The sequence below is a fragment of the Argiope bruennichi genome, chromosome 3 (genome assembly GCF_947563725.1).
Source record: "Argiope bruennichi chromosome 3, qqArgBrue1.1, whole genome shotgun sequence".
Classification (NCBI taxonomy): domain Eukaryota; kingdom Metazoa; phylum Arthropoda; class Arachnida; order Araneae; family Araneidae; genus Argiope; species Argiope bruennichi.
This window is the reverse complement of record NC_079153.1, coordinates 123,862,466-123,876,606: the sequence shown is the minus strand read 5'-3', so window position 1 is coordinate 123,876,606 and position 14,141 is coordinate 123,862,466. Positions and strand designations below refer to the sequence as shown.

At 34.3% G+C, this 14,141-nt stretch overlaps 1 protein-coding gene and 1 non-coding gene across 2 annotated transcripts; one reads left to right on the top strand and one right to left on the bottom strand.

Annotated features, from left to right (window-relative positions):
• Nucleotides 1-3,955: 3,955 nt before the first annotated feature.
• Nucleotides 3,956-9,274, top strand: LOC129962951 (uncharacterized). The gene has a single exon (XM_056076955.1). The coding sequence runs from the start codon at nt 3,956-3,958 to the stop codon at nt 9,272-9,274; it is 5,319 nt and encodes a 1,772-aa protein (XP_055932930.1).
• A 3,279-nt stretch (nt 9,275-12,553) lies between these two features.
• On the bottom strand, nt 12,554-12,714 carry LOC129964419 (U1 spliceosomal RNA). The gene has a single exon (XR_008784196.1). It is a non-coding gene; the product is annotated as a U1 spliceosomal RNA (small nuclear RNA).
• Nucleotides 12,715-14,141: the final 1,427 nt, after the last annotated feature.

The following is a 14,141-nucleotide window of genomic DNA, read 5'->3' as shown; positions in this document are numbered from 1 at the left end:
GTCTTGAAAGTGAGCAATCTAAACCAAATACAATATGATACCGATTTTAAATCTTTTTAATATTCCAATTATTCGCGATATTAAGCCCTCGAATCCAATTAATATTAGTCATGGCGTTGTAAGTATAATGTGAAACGTATAAAAAGTCATTTACTAAAAAATTAATATCAAAGAACATACGACAGAACTAAATTCTTAACACAAACTTCCAAATTGCCTGGGAACAAAACTCGAGATATATCATAAATGTTGCAATAAAATTGCAAATCGCAGTTATCACATTGTACTTAGAATTGAATGCCATTTCATTATATTTATTGCTAGTTGGATAAACGTACTCTCAACAACCGTTTTTCGGTGGAATCGAGTCTCCAACCAGAAGCCCTCCGGTTCTGAAGTTGGATTCGAGATCAGAATTCTATTCGAACGATTTGCTATGTATTAGAGTCAAATACACATTCAATCTGATCAAAAGTCTCCAATTGGTAATTCGAGAAACGAATATGCTGCATCATATTAAATTCTCAATACCTTGTCAATTACAAAATAACGCAGTATGTTCGGATATAGCCTTCATTTTGTTGTTTGTAATTGTTTCTAAACGGAACATTAATCTATTTAATTCCTTTCAAGAATCCCATTTTAAATTTCATCAACAAGACATTTTAAGTCATAGCATCTAATTAGAAATAATATGAAAGCTATTGGTTTGAGAATTCTTCAAGAAACATATCTACTTTTTACTTATAATAATACTTTTATACTTTTCATTACGAGGCACATTTGAATGGGCAAAAGAAAGATTATTGGTGAAGTTTTGTTTAAACTTACAGGTGTCCGAAAACATATAGCTTGTATACATCATTTTCAATTGTCTCATATACGAAGTATACATAGTAAGTAGATTGGGTATTGTTACGGAACTTCAGTTCCACTTAGTTCGTAAAGTTAACGGGTTCACTTGTAGATGTAGGGAACGCACAGCCAACAGGCCTGGGTAGCAAACGACGACTTTAGTAACACGAAGAATACGCAGATAACAAATTCACGGCCGTGTCCACACAAGCAATACACAGCAGCACGATTTGCAAACAGGACAACAACGATAAGCTGTTCGAAGCACTCAGGAAGAGAGTTCGTTCAACTGTTAACCAGAATTGGACTCAAAACTCTACCTTCAGCTCGGTCGCAAGGCCTTTTATAGTTCCCGAGACACGGCAGAGAAGTTTCTCGAACTGTCAAACATATCTAGGTTCCTATGGGCTCAATCGCCAAAATTCTGGAAGATTTCACTATAATCTATTTTGGCGCCAAATGCTCGCCAAGTTTGTATCCAAACCCTGGGATCACTGATTTGGCATCCGATCAGCATCCAACAGAGCTGATCGTAAAGTGGTCTTTCCAGTGATTGCAATAACCGTGCTGGGAAGCAACATTACAGACTTGTAACAGTATTGTAATCATCAAAAAAGAGAAACCGAATTTTGAATTCAATCACCACATTTCAGATTCCCCGGTTCCTTAGAAACAAATTTTTCAGATTATGTCTGTCTGTCTCTGAATACAATAACTCAAAAACGATTTCAGCCAAGTAAATAAAATTTGCCATGAGGTCTTTACAACAAATTTGTAGATATCTCTCAATTTTTGCAGAAAAAAAATTCATTCTCAAAAATTATGTTTATCTATCTAAGAGCAAATGAACATGATAACTACAAAATGTATAGAAATAGACAGATAAAATTTCGTAACAAATTTAAAATATAAATCAGTATCAAATTTTTAACCGCACCCGTCAAAGAGTTAGTTGATCGCCTTTAGTTTGTGCATACGCATGTATGCAATTCAAACACGCCATGATTTAGATGAATGGCAAAATGCATGCTCGGCTTTCTTCACTACACTATAAAGCAATCAGAGTATTGGTCTCCTCGAAACTTTTTCGAATACTCTCCAATGAAGGTCTATCCTTTTTCCTTCGCATAAAACTGTGGACTCTGTGAAACTTGCATGGCGTTGGTGAACGATAGTTACGAAATATAGATGTTTGGCTTGAAACTAGTACTTTTATTAATTCTACAGCAAAAATATGTATTTTGGACCCTTTTTTATAGATTCGTTAACATCAAAATTTTACACAAAGCTACAATTGTAGTCCAAATACATAAATACACAAAATGGATTTAAGCAATTACGTTTGCATGCATGCGAAAGCGCAGGTCAACGGATGGTCAACCATTTGAGGGACTTGGTTTAAAATTGATAAGCATTTATATTTTAAATTACAAACCCATGCATTTAATTTTATCTATATAATGCCAGGTTCACACTCTTGTCAATTATATGATGGCCAGTAGGCAGCGCATGTGTAGAAAAGGATTGATTTACGTTTGCCACAATTTCATAAGATAGATTCAGGTATTGCATGCTTGGCTATAAATTGCCGTTTTGCCGACTCTGAATTTTTTTTTTTTTTTTTTTTTCACAGAGAATTTTTCAAATTCCACAGAAATTATCTATATTAGTTTCATGGATATTTACACAACAAATCATGGTAAAATAAAAAAAAAAAGGCCAAAATACCTAAATTTGGAAAACTATAGAAAAAAATAGCAGATAAAATAAAAAAAAGGAAGAAAAAGAAGAAAAAAAAATCTCACATCAGAAAGAACAAAGAGCAAAAAAGGTCAGAATTATTCTGTGATAAGTGATCAATTTTTTTCAGGCGAAAAAACCCGCAAAATACTACAAACGCATGCGCAGTAAGAAAAAAATATAATACATCGGCATGTTGTTGTCCCGTAGGAACAATTACTTGCCATGGATCAAACAGCATTTTGTGCCTTTCTTACACAAGCGCTATCTACTGGCCGAATGTAAACCCGCCATTACTAAAAGTGAACAACTTGTAAATGTTAGTCATGACCACAAAAACTAACTTTTAAACAAACAGGCCGTAAGTAAAAATTAAAACTGTTATTTAGCTTGCTTTTAATGGTTGAACATGAACATAATTGTTCAGTTTTTAATGAAACTGGCACGATCAAAACAAAATCATTTTTTAATATTACAGGAGACCTATAGTTCCAGTTATTAGCATACGTACAGGGCCTGATCACGCTTTTTGGGAACCGTTACTTGTCAGCTGATGTGCACACTTCGAACTATTGTAACTATATTTTTATTAAAAATAAATATATTTAATCATTATTTGATCATATTTAATTTTTATCATTAAATTTAATCAATCTTTGTTGATAGTTGAGGCATTATGTATTGAATAATTTTATATTTAAATCTCAAATTCAAACACGCACATGTATTCACACATAATCCTTGAAACATTAAAAATGAGATCGTCATTCTCTAAAATCACTGCAATTCGTTTTTACACATTTAAGCTGAATTGCACATTAACCTGCCTTGTGATTTAAATGACATTTCTCAGATGCGCTGTACCTACTGAGGGCGCTACAAGCAAGTTCTGATAATATTCGCAGGAACATACAGTAATACGATTAACCACAGTAATTGGCCTAAATAATATGTAACATGTTGTAAAACATTTCACTCTGTTTATTTTTTGTCTTATGTATGTGTTCAATTTAAGATTGTGCAATATTATTTTCAATGTCTGAATACAAACCGTCCACCTATAACCTAAGAATTATTTGTTTTGTTTTGATTTAGCTTGTACTGTATGGCAACATCTTGTAGATAGTGTAGTTTGTTTTGAATGTGTTTGTCCGTTAATAAAGAGCTGTGATATGCAATCAGGTCGTTAATTGCATTTAAGAACACTGATTAATACACTTTTTCGTGAGTATATCACTCATCTGGAGATCTTTTGATCATTTGAGTGAATTGTAATAGAAAAGGCGTCCGCAACGATATTTTTACTGACATTGTTTACATTTCTGGCGTCCGCGACAGGACATTGTTTTTGAATACAAACATGTTTAAAACAGCTAAGGGCTTCTTGAAAGAGGACTTGTTGTTTGTAGCTGAAGAAATTGGAGAGACACTGCCTGATAAGGTAAAAATTTCTGAACTGAAAGATATTATTTTGAATAGCAAAGAGTATTTGGATGATCCAGACTTTGTGACAAATATTTTAGTAACGGCCGTGAGCCAGCGAAAACTAAAAGAAGAACAAAAACAAAAGCAAACAGAATACGAAGAAAGTGGAAAAATAAGAGAACACGAACTGGAATTGGCGAGAATCAGAGCAACGTTGCCAATTACAGGTGAGTCTCAAAATACTGTTATATCTGGTGCTAAAAAGAAATTTAATCTGCCAAAATTAGAATTTAGACAGTTTAATGGCGATATTAAAGATTGGCTACAATTTTGGAGCCAATTTCAACACATTCATAACGATGATGAAATCGCGCCTGAGAACAAATTTCAATATCTTGTGCAAGCTACTGTAAATGGATCACGAGCCCGAGAAGTAGTAGAAAGCTTCCCGGCAACAGCAGCCAATTATGCCAAAGCAGTTGAAAGTTTAAAAGCACGATTTGGGAGAGATGAACTATTAGTAGAAGTTTATGTTCGGGAATTATTAAAGCTGATAATCTCAGTTCAGAAACATGAGAAAATATCGATGACATCTCTCTATGATAAACTCGAATCTTATCTGAGAGCCTTAGAGACTTTAGGAGTGACTACTGATAAATGTGCTTCAATTCTTTATCCCATGGTGGAGTCTTGTTTTCAAGAGGACTTTTTGAAAGCATGGAATAGAAGTGCTTCTTCGGCAGTCTCAACCGATGCTAAAGACCGTTTAACCAACTTGATGACTTTTCTTAAAGCAGAAACGGAGGGCGAAGAAAGAATTAACTTGGCTATGGCTGGTTTTGGCTTGGGTGCAGATGAAAATCGCCAATCATTTAATAAGAAAAAAGTAAGAGATTTTCCAATGAAAAAGGTACCTACAGCTGCCAATTTATTGACTACAACTTCAAAAGAAGTGAAGAAAGAATGTGTTTTCTGTACTGGGAAACACTCGAGCCCAGACTGTTTTCAAGCTCAGAAGATGAGTTTGGCTGAAAGGTATAATATTTTAAGAGAGAAGCAATGTTGTTTTGCTTGCTTAACACCAAAGCATACATCTCGTTCCTGTAAGGCATTTTTAAGATGTGTAATATGTGGGAAAAAGCATGTCCCACTTATGTGTGAGTCTCTAGAGGCTAAGAATCAAGATTCATTCAAGAGTGAGAATAAGAGTCCAAATGTTGAAGTTAATATGGCCAACAACACTTCTAGTCCCAGGGTGTTCCTCCAAACGTTGAAATTAAAAATGGTGTGTGGTAACAAAGAAATCCCAGTTAGGGCAATTCTAGATTCTGGGTCACAAAAGACTTATGTATTAAAGAATGTTGTTGAGAAAATGGGATATATCCCACTCAGAAAGGAAATTCTGATGCACTCATTGTTTGGGGGCATTAAATCTGACAAGTGCGAACATAATTGCTATAGGATAAAACTGAGAAATCAAGACAACAGTGTTACATGCAACCTGGAAGCATTAGACCAGCCATCTATATGTGACAAAATTTCATCAGTCACTCCAGGTTCATGGATTACAGAGCTCCGTGAGATGAAGATCAGGCTATCAGATGTAGGGGAGGAGCCACAATCTGTTCAAGTGCTTCTTGGTTCAGATGTGATAGGGAAGCTCATGACTGGCCAGCGTAGAGTTCTATCCTGTGGGCTTGTTGCCATGGAGACACTACTTGGCTGGACTCTGTCAGGTAAAGTTCCTGAGAATGAGATGTCGTCATTATGCAATGCTATGCTGGTGGCCTCCCTATTTGTGAAAGAGATGGATATCTCCCAATTATGGAGATTAGATTCCTTGGGGATCCAAGATCCTTCAGAACAAAAAACCAAAGAGGAGCTTCATAAAGCGTCGATGGAGCACTTCTTAAGAACTGTCAAGGTCGATGAAGAAGAGCGATTCCTTGTCTCCCTACCTTGGCTTGACGGTCATTTGCCTCTTCCAGACAACTTCAATTTGGCACTCAAAGGGTTGCAAGTGACAACCCATAAGCTGAAGAAGGAAAACTTATTTCAAGAATACGGTGATGTCTTTAAAGAATGGGAACGAGAAGGCATAATTGAAGAAGTTCCCCAAGAGGAAATAAAGTCTGCTTGTCACTATCTGCCCCATCGACATGTGGTGAAGCCGAACAGCACTACGAAAATTAGGCCCGTCTTTAACGCTTCATCAAAACAAAAGGGAGCGGTCAGCCTCAATGACTGTTTGGAAAAGGGATTAAACTTGATTGAATTGATCCCTTCCATGTTAACAAGGTTTCGACTGTATAGGTTTGGCATTTCGGCTGATATACGGAAGGCCTTCTTACAAATAAGTCTATATAAGGAGGATCGAAATTTCCTGCGATTTTTGTGGCACAGTGAAAAAGGAGAACTCATACATTACCGACATTGCCGAGTGGTGTTTGGTGTTTCCAGCAGCCCTTTCTTGCTTGGGTCAACAATCCAATACCACTTGGAGAGAAAGTTGGAAGAAGCGCAGCAAGGCCGTGGAAGATACCCTGAGTGCATTATTCAAAAGTTGATGAACAGCTTTTACGTGGACAATTGTTTAGCAAGCGTCAAAACCCAGTCGGAGCTAGAACGATTTATTGATGTAGCCACAGAGATCATGGCTGAAAGAAAATTTGACTTACGAGGGTGGGAGCACTCTAGCCCATCTGATCCAATAACAAGTCCTACAATCATCCTGGGAACGATTTGGGACAGACATTGTGATACTCTTTCAATAAATATTCCTGATTTGAGAGAACTAATGGAAGAGGTAATCACGAAAAGAAATATTCTTGCTGCTTCCCACAAAGTGTTTGATCCCTTGGGGATTACCAGTCCAGTGTTGCTACTACCAAAACTCTGGCTACAAAATTTGTGGAAATCTAAAATCGGTTGGGATGAAGAAGTAGATCTAAAAACACGTCAAGATTTTCTGAAGTGGCTAATGGAGCTGGAATATTTGAAGCATGTTAAAGTACCAAGGTGGTTACACTGTGATAGCGGATTTGAGCATATTTCATTGCATTTTTTTTGCGACGCAAGCAAACTAGCCTATTCTGCGGTTGTTTTCCTACGAGTTGATAGTGGAAACTCTGTACACATACAACTGGTGCAGAGTAAAACTAGAATTGCACCTTGTGGGAAAAAGGAAACAACTATTGCAAGGCTTGAACTTCTTGGTGCTGCTATATCTGCTCGTCTTTCTTCCACTGTCTTGAAAGAGTTTCCAACAGACAATGTTTATTTCTGGACAGACTCTACTACTGTGCTGGCTTGGTTGAAGAGAGAAGAACCGTGGGGTGTATTTGTTTACAACCGTGTTCAAGAAATTCGGAAGCTGACACCAGTCAAAGCTTGGAGACACGTTCCTGGATCACTGAATCCAGCGGACTGTCCGAGTAGAGGGTGTTCAGCGAAGCAGCTTTGCAGTTCGAAATGGTGGGAAGGTCCCAGTTGGTTGTATCTTTCGTCTCATGAATGGCCTGTTAGTGATGTTGTAGTAGATGTCAATGAGGAAGAAGTGAATAAAGAGAGAAGAGCTATCGTGACCTCTATGGTGAATATTCAAACAACAGATATAAAGAGTGAATATTTTTCCACCTATAGTAGAAACATCAGAGTAGTGGCATGGATTCTACGTTTTATTCATAACGTTTCAAATGCAACCAAGCTAAAAGGAAGCTTAGTCTATGAAGAATTCAGACAAGCAGAGATTTTGTGTTTCAAGTCCATGCAGTCAAATGCCTTTCAAGATGAGAAATTTCTTGCTAAAATGCAAGCATTTAAAGATGAAGATGGGCTTCTGAGAATAAGAACCAAACTAGCAGATAGTTGTGAGAAGGAAGATTTCAAGTTCCCAATTCTCTTACCTGCCAATGATATTGTAGTAAAATTAATTCGAGAGGAGCATATAAAAGCAATGCATGCAGGCTCTTCAATATTACTTGCCCGGCTTAGAGAGAAATTTTGGATAATTAGAGCCAAAAGATTAGTTAAGCAGGTTCTTTCTGAGTGTGTGATTTGCAAGCGTTATAAAGCTAAACATCTTGAAGTACCCTTCGCTCCACTGCCTAAAGATAGAGTTACTCAGACAAAGGTATTTGAAGTAACAGGTGTAGACTATGCAGGTCCTCTTTATCTTAAGTCGAAAGGAAAGACCTGGATTGTTTTATTTACTTGTGCTGTCTACAGAGCAGTGCATTTTGAATTAGTCCGATCACTCACTACTGATACTTTTATTCAAGCCTTAAGAAGGTTCATTGCAAGAAGAGGCAGGATTTCAGTACTTTACAGTGACAACGGTACTAATTTCGTAGGGACAAATAATGCGTTGCGAGCATTAGATTGGGATAAAATTTCTGTGTACTCAACTGCTCAGAAAATCACTTGGAAATTTATCCCACCCACAGCAGCCTGGTGGGGTGGATGGTGGGAGCGTATTGTGAGAATGCTCAAAGAGCTTTTACGTCGAGTATTAGGAAAATCTATTATAAATTATGAAGAACTCCTAACCATCTTATGTGACTGTGAGTCCATAATCAATGCTAGACCGTTGACATACATACAAGATGATCCAAATGAATTGCTACCTTTGACTCCAGCCATGTTTATTCACGGAAACAGCAACTATGAAACGCCAGATTTAGATAAAGTAGATCGATCTTCGTTGGTAAAGCGCACCAAATATTTGCAGAAGTTGCGTGAGGATCTTAGACAAAGATTTAGAAATGAATATCTTGCTCTTCTGGTCCACAGAGGGACAAGGAAAAGTGATGTTTTAGAAGTGGGCGATGTTGTACTGATTGGTCATGACAATATTCGACGCATTGACTGGCCTCTTGGTGTTATCTTGGAGGTTTATCCTGGCAAAGATGGTGTCCCTAGAGTAGCGAGAATTAGAACCTCCCATGGTGAGAGGATCCGTCCCTTCCAAAGGCTTTATCCATTGGAAGTGTCAGCAAAAACTGAAATTGATGTTTTGAAGACCTCAGGAAAAAGTGGCTTATCTATTGAGAAGACTCCTGATTTACCTACTGACCATGTTCCTGATTCACCTACTGACCATGTTCCTGATTCCCCTGCTGATCATGTTCCTGATTTACCTGCTGAGCAGGTTCCCAATTCTCCTGTTGAAAGGACTGATATTTCTGAGGAGATACACCATACTAAAACCAGATTAGGAAGGACCATAAAAGTTCCTCGTAAATTGGACTTGTGAACTCCTTTGAATTTTACAGATTTCACGAGGAATTAAGTATTATAAATTTCAATTTGTTTATATTGCAAAGTTCAGTTTGTAACCCATCACTTTGCAAGGTGGGAGTATGTAACATGTTGTAAAACATTTCACTCTGTTTATTTTTTGTCTTATGTATGTGTTCAATTTAAGATTGTGCAATATTATTTTCAATGTCTGAATACAAACCGTCCACCTATAACCTAAGAATTATTTGTTTTGTTTTGATTTAGCTTGTACTGTATGGCAACATCTTGTAGATAGTGTAGTTTGTTTTGAATGTGTTTGTCCGTTAATAAAGAGCTGTGATATGCAATCAGGTCGTTAATTGCATTTAAGAACACTGATTAATACACTTTTTCGTGAGTATATCACTCATCTGGAGATCTTTTGATCATTTGAGTGAATTGTAATAGAAAAGGCGTCCGCAACGATATTTTTACTGACATTGTTTACATTTCATTTTCTAAAATCGGTGAAGTAGCTACATTAATAATTTTTCCTTACCACCAATATTATCGTTACATATATATTTCTTTCTTTTATTTTTCAACTGGACTTTCTTAAAATCTGACTTTACATATCGGAAAAACTACTACATAACGATTTCTCATTGAACTTTGAATTACCACTAGAAAAATTTATTTCTTTATTCATAATATAAATAAGAGATTGCTGTTGCTATAAATTAGGTGGTCCGATGCCTATCAGACTTTCAAACTGAACCCGTTTTACCAATAGAATGATTGCTTTCGTTTGATGGGTGAACTTGACCACAACTTTTTGCTTTAGTTATAATTCATTGACAAGCTCTGTCACACTGCTTATTCTTGAAGATTTTGCTGATTGATTTTGGTTATATTTTTAGTTTATATTACCAAAAATGATCAACTTGTGAACGTTACAACAAACAGGCATTAAGCGGAAATTGCAATTGCTATTTAGTATGCTTTTGATGGTTGAACATGAACTTAACTGTTTAGTTTTTAATGATCAGAACATAGTAATTTCTTAATATTTTGCGAGTCTGATAGTTCCAGTTCTAGCAAGGGCAGATTACATTTTCTGGAAACCGTTACTTTCAATTAGTGTGCATACTTAAAACTATTGTAATTATATATTTTATTAAAAATAAAGATGTCGAATAATTATTTGATCTATTTAATTTTAATTAAAATCTTTGTTGATGGTTAAAAAGTTATGTATTCAATAACTTGGTATTTAAATCTCAAATTCAAATGCACAAGGTATTCTTCACATGTAATCTTCAAAATATTATAAACGAAATATCCATAAAAACCACTGCAGTTCGTAAGGAAATTTATCCTTTTCATACTTTTAAAGCCGAATATTTGACTATCTGGAATCATACCATGTAAATCGATTGACATATTCTATGAAATAATGAGAATGAAATCAAGGCGAGAAATGGTATGCGAAAATTACATTCAAACTGGGCTTAAAAGAACAGAAATTCAGTTAGTCAATCTTAAACTTATTAAAAAGTAGCTCCAAATAAAGACAGCTTTTCATCGCTTAGCAATATTCTAATTGTCCCAAGTGGGAAAGGAGGAGAAGAAAGTTATATTTGAGCCGTTTATTTTGAAAATGGGACAAATCCATTTTTTTGTTATTGCGAGATATTTAAAGGTTTGCGTTTCAATAAATTTAAAAATATTGGTAAGTATTTATAAATATATTTTTTGTATTTTGTGGTACCAGATAATGTAGGTTTATAATCCAATAGTGTTTACAGTGCTGACTAAAAAAATAAGAGTTCCATTATAACTAAATGAACTTGCCACACTTTCAGAATTAAAGAATTATTGCAATCATTCCTTTAATTGGGAAATAATATTTCAGTTGCACCAGGCTTTTTTTAAGAATAAAAAGCAATACTATTCAAATTTTTATAAATATTTATTCATTTGATAAAAAGGGAAACAAAACCAAGAATATTCTAGTAGAAAATATAACACAACAACAAACAATTCAGTTTTATTAAGAATTTCAATGAAATTATATATTTCAGTTTATACGTAGGTATAATCAATTTGAATTTTATTCAAGATTTAACATTTTAAAAAATTCATGATGAACGGCAGGTATATATGGTAATAAATCCATCATATCCTTGTATTTTTTAAATGTAATAAATCTCCTTTTTTTCTTACATGAAAGATAATTTTATATTTCTGAAATTACTTGGAATAATTTACCTTCCTCGTTGTGTTGACAAATCGATAACTTTAAATTCAAAATCTCGTTCTATCGAAGTTTTGTTGAACATTTTGTATGGTGCATCCCTTGTAAATCTGATCCAGCATATAGTTAATCAATTCACAGTTTCTCCATCGGTATTTTTCTTTCTTTTTAAAACCGCTTTTTCCAGAGGTTGGGTTGAAAATAAATCTCCATGTTTAATTTCATGTACTAAAAATGTATTATGTTTTCGATAATTTTGTATTACTTTATAGTAATCCTGGGGAATAAGCAAGGAACTGGTTTCTGGATTGAATAGTTATTGGATAGTTCCCCTCCAAAATCACGATCGTTCGGTAGAAATGAGTGTCCTGACAATAAAAATTTGTGATCAATGATATTTACTTCGTTGTCACTGGACTGAATAATCAGTGATGGAAGTAAACATTATTATCGAAACGCAAAATTAAGATATACTTTTTATTATTTATAAAATACTGTACAACCACTGATTTTCAATATTAAAAATAGATGAATAGAAACACCCTAGATTTCAGACATGATGTCAAATGGCCACATTTCCTTCACCATAGAGCAACCGGAGCTAAATTTTGCAGTAATATATTCGGTCAAATATAATTTCAATCTAAGATGGACTTGCACCACTTTCAAAATAAACAGATTTTCAATACTGTTAAGAGCTAAAACTTCCATCTCCAAAATACTAGAATCTAAATATTTTTTTACTCATAAAAAGATCATAACAAGTTTTATCTATAACTGCCATTATCTCCATTTTTTTCAAAAATTGACTTGCCCCACTTTCAAAATAAACGACTCATTTTATGATTTTTCTGCAGAGCCACATAGAGGATTCAGCTCACTGAGATTGTAAAGCAACTAGTTGCCATTAAATTCGATTTATCTAAGCCGGTTTGGCTCCTCGAATATACAAGAGAAGAAAAAATTTTAGATACGAACTCATATAGATGCAACTGTGTAAACGTTACTGTAATAAAGCTATGTAGGTGTGGAAATGTGTACTATTCTTTGAATCGAGAGGGACAGCGCGAACGCAGTCCCAGCTACCAAAAATTGTGCACCCCAAGCAACCGCGATTTGCGGATGTGGCGAACGTCAACCCTCCGAAGTGCAATGGAAGGTCTCTGCTCGGGGGAGCCTCCTTGTTGATCAAGGCATCCCCAGTGCCAGGTAAGTATGAACTCCAACTGAAACTCGAAATTTTATATACATTACAGTTTTTATAGAAAAAGTGGTAGGTTTTTGGAAATCTTAAAAATATCGGTTAGTATCCATCTTTTTAGTTTTGAATATTTAAAGCGTTTTATATTCATAGTAATGTTTTTTTAATTAATAAATCTGGACAATAATCAGGCCAGCACAAAAATTTAGACAATGAACCGTATTTTATTTTTTTTCTATATTTCATTTAATATTGCGTATTGTGGGTAATGAAATATAGATGGCGCTGGTGTGAAAATATTGAACATTTTTCAGGACCTCGCATTCAAAGAAGCGTCATGGGCTTCAAAAATTCTGCTCCGAGGGAAAAAGTTGCGAGGTGTTATGCCGGGTTTTTTTTTTTTTTTTTTTTTTTTTTTTTTTTTTTTTGGATTGCTGAAAGATTGTATTGAACTTATTTTCGTTTAAATTTAAATATGATTGTTGCTTGTATTGGAAATATTTTGAACGTAATTTCAATTATTTAGAAGCATGACGGAAATATAAATGTATATGATTGATTTAAAATCAAAAACGATCTGCTAGTATCCGTTATTTTCAATTTATCTTAGCTAAATACATTTGCAATTTTTACTGGAATTATTTTGAATGTACTTTCAATTATTTGTAAGCATGAAAGAAATGTGAATGTGTATGATTAATTAAAAATGTGCTCATATTTATATTTTGTTAATGCATAAAATTCAGCCTCAAAAGCCTTAATGATTTAATATTAGCTATTTGAAATATTTCCAGTTACTTAAAAATACAATTTATAAATAACTAAAATGGGAAGAACTATTATCTTTCAATCATTTACAAATGTAATTATTTTGTTTATTAATGTTTAATATGGATTCTAGAATTGCAAGCTGTACACAATTCAAATATTTTGAATCTTGTACAGCTCATAACATATTTCTGTTTGTGTAAGTGTTCTTATGAATTAAGCAGATATAGGATTAAATAATAGTTCTAACTAATATTTATCATTATTAATAAAATAATTTCTTATGAAATATTGCATGTCTTTTTTTTCTTCAGATCATTAAGTATATAAGTTACATTTAAAATGTTATATTTTATTTACACGAAATATTTTGCCCATGGATTTTTATGAAGTTTACATATGTTGATAATAAATCTTATATGCAGTATTCCTATAATTTAAAAAAAAAACATTTCATTATAAATTGATGCAAAAGGTGAACAAAAAATTATCCTCAGTTTTGTAAATAAATTACACATCAAACTGGGAATTGAATGTATGTCTTGCATTCAGCTAGGTAAAATGCTTCCTCCTTTTGATTTCTATAAATTTTTAAATTGTATTTGCTTATGAAATATTATTATTAAAGTTATTTAAGGGTTTTATTATTGAAGCCTAATAGAATAGCCTTTTATT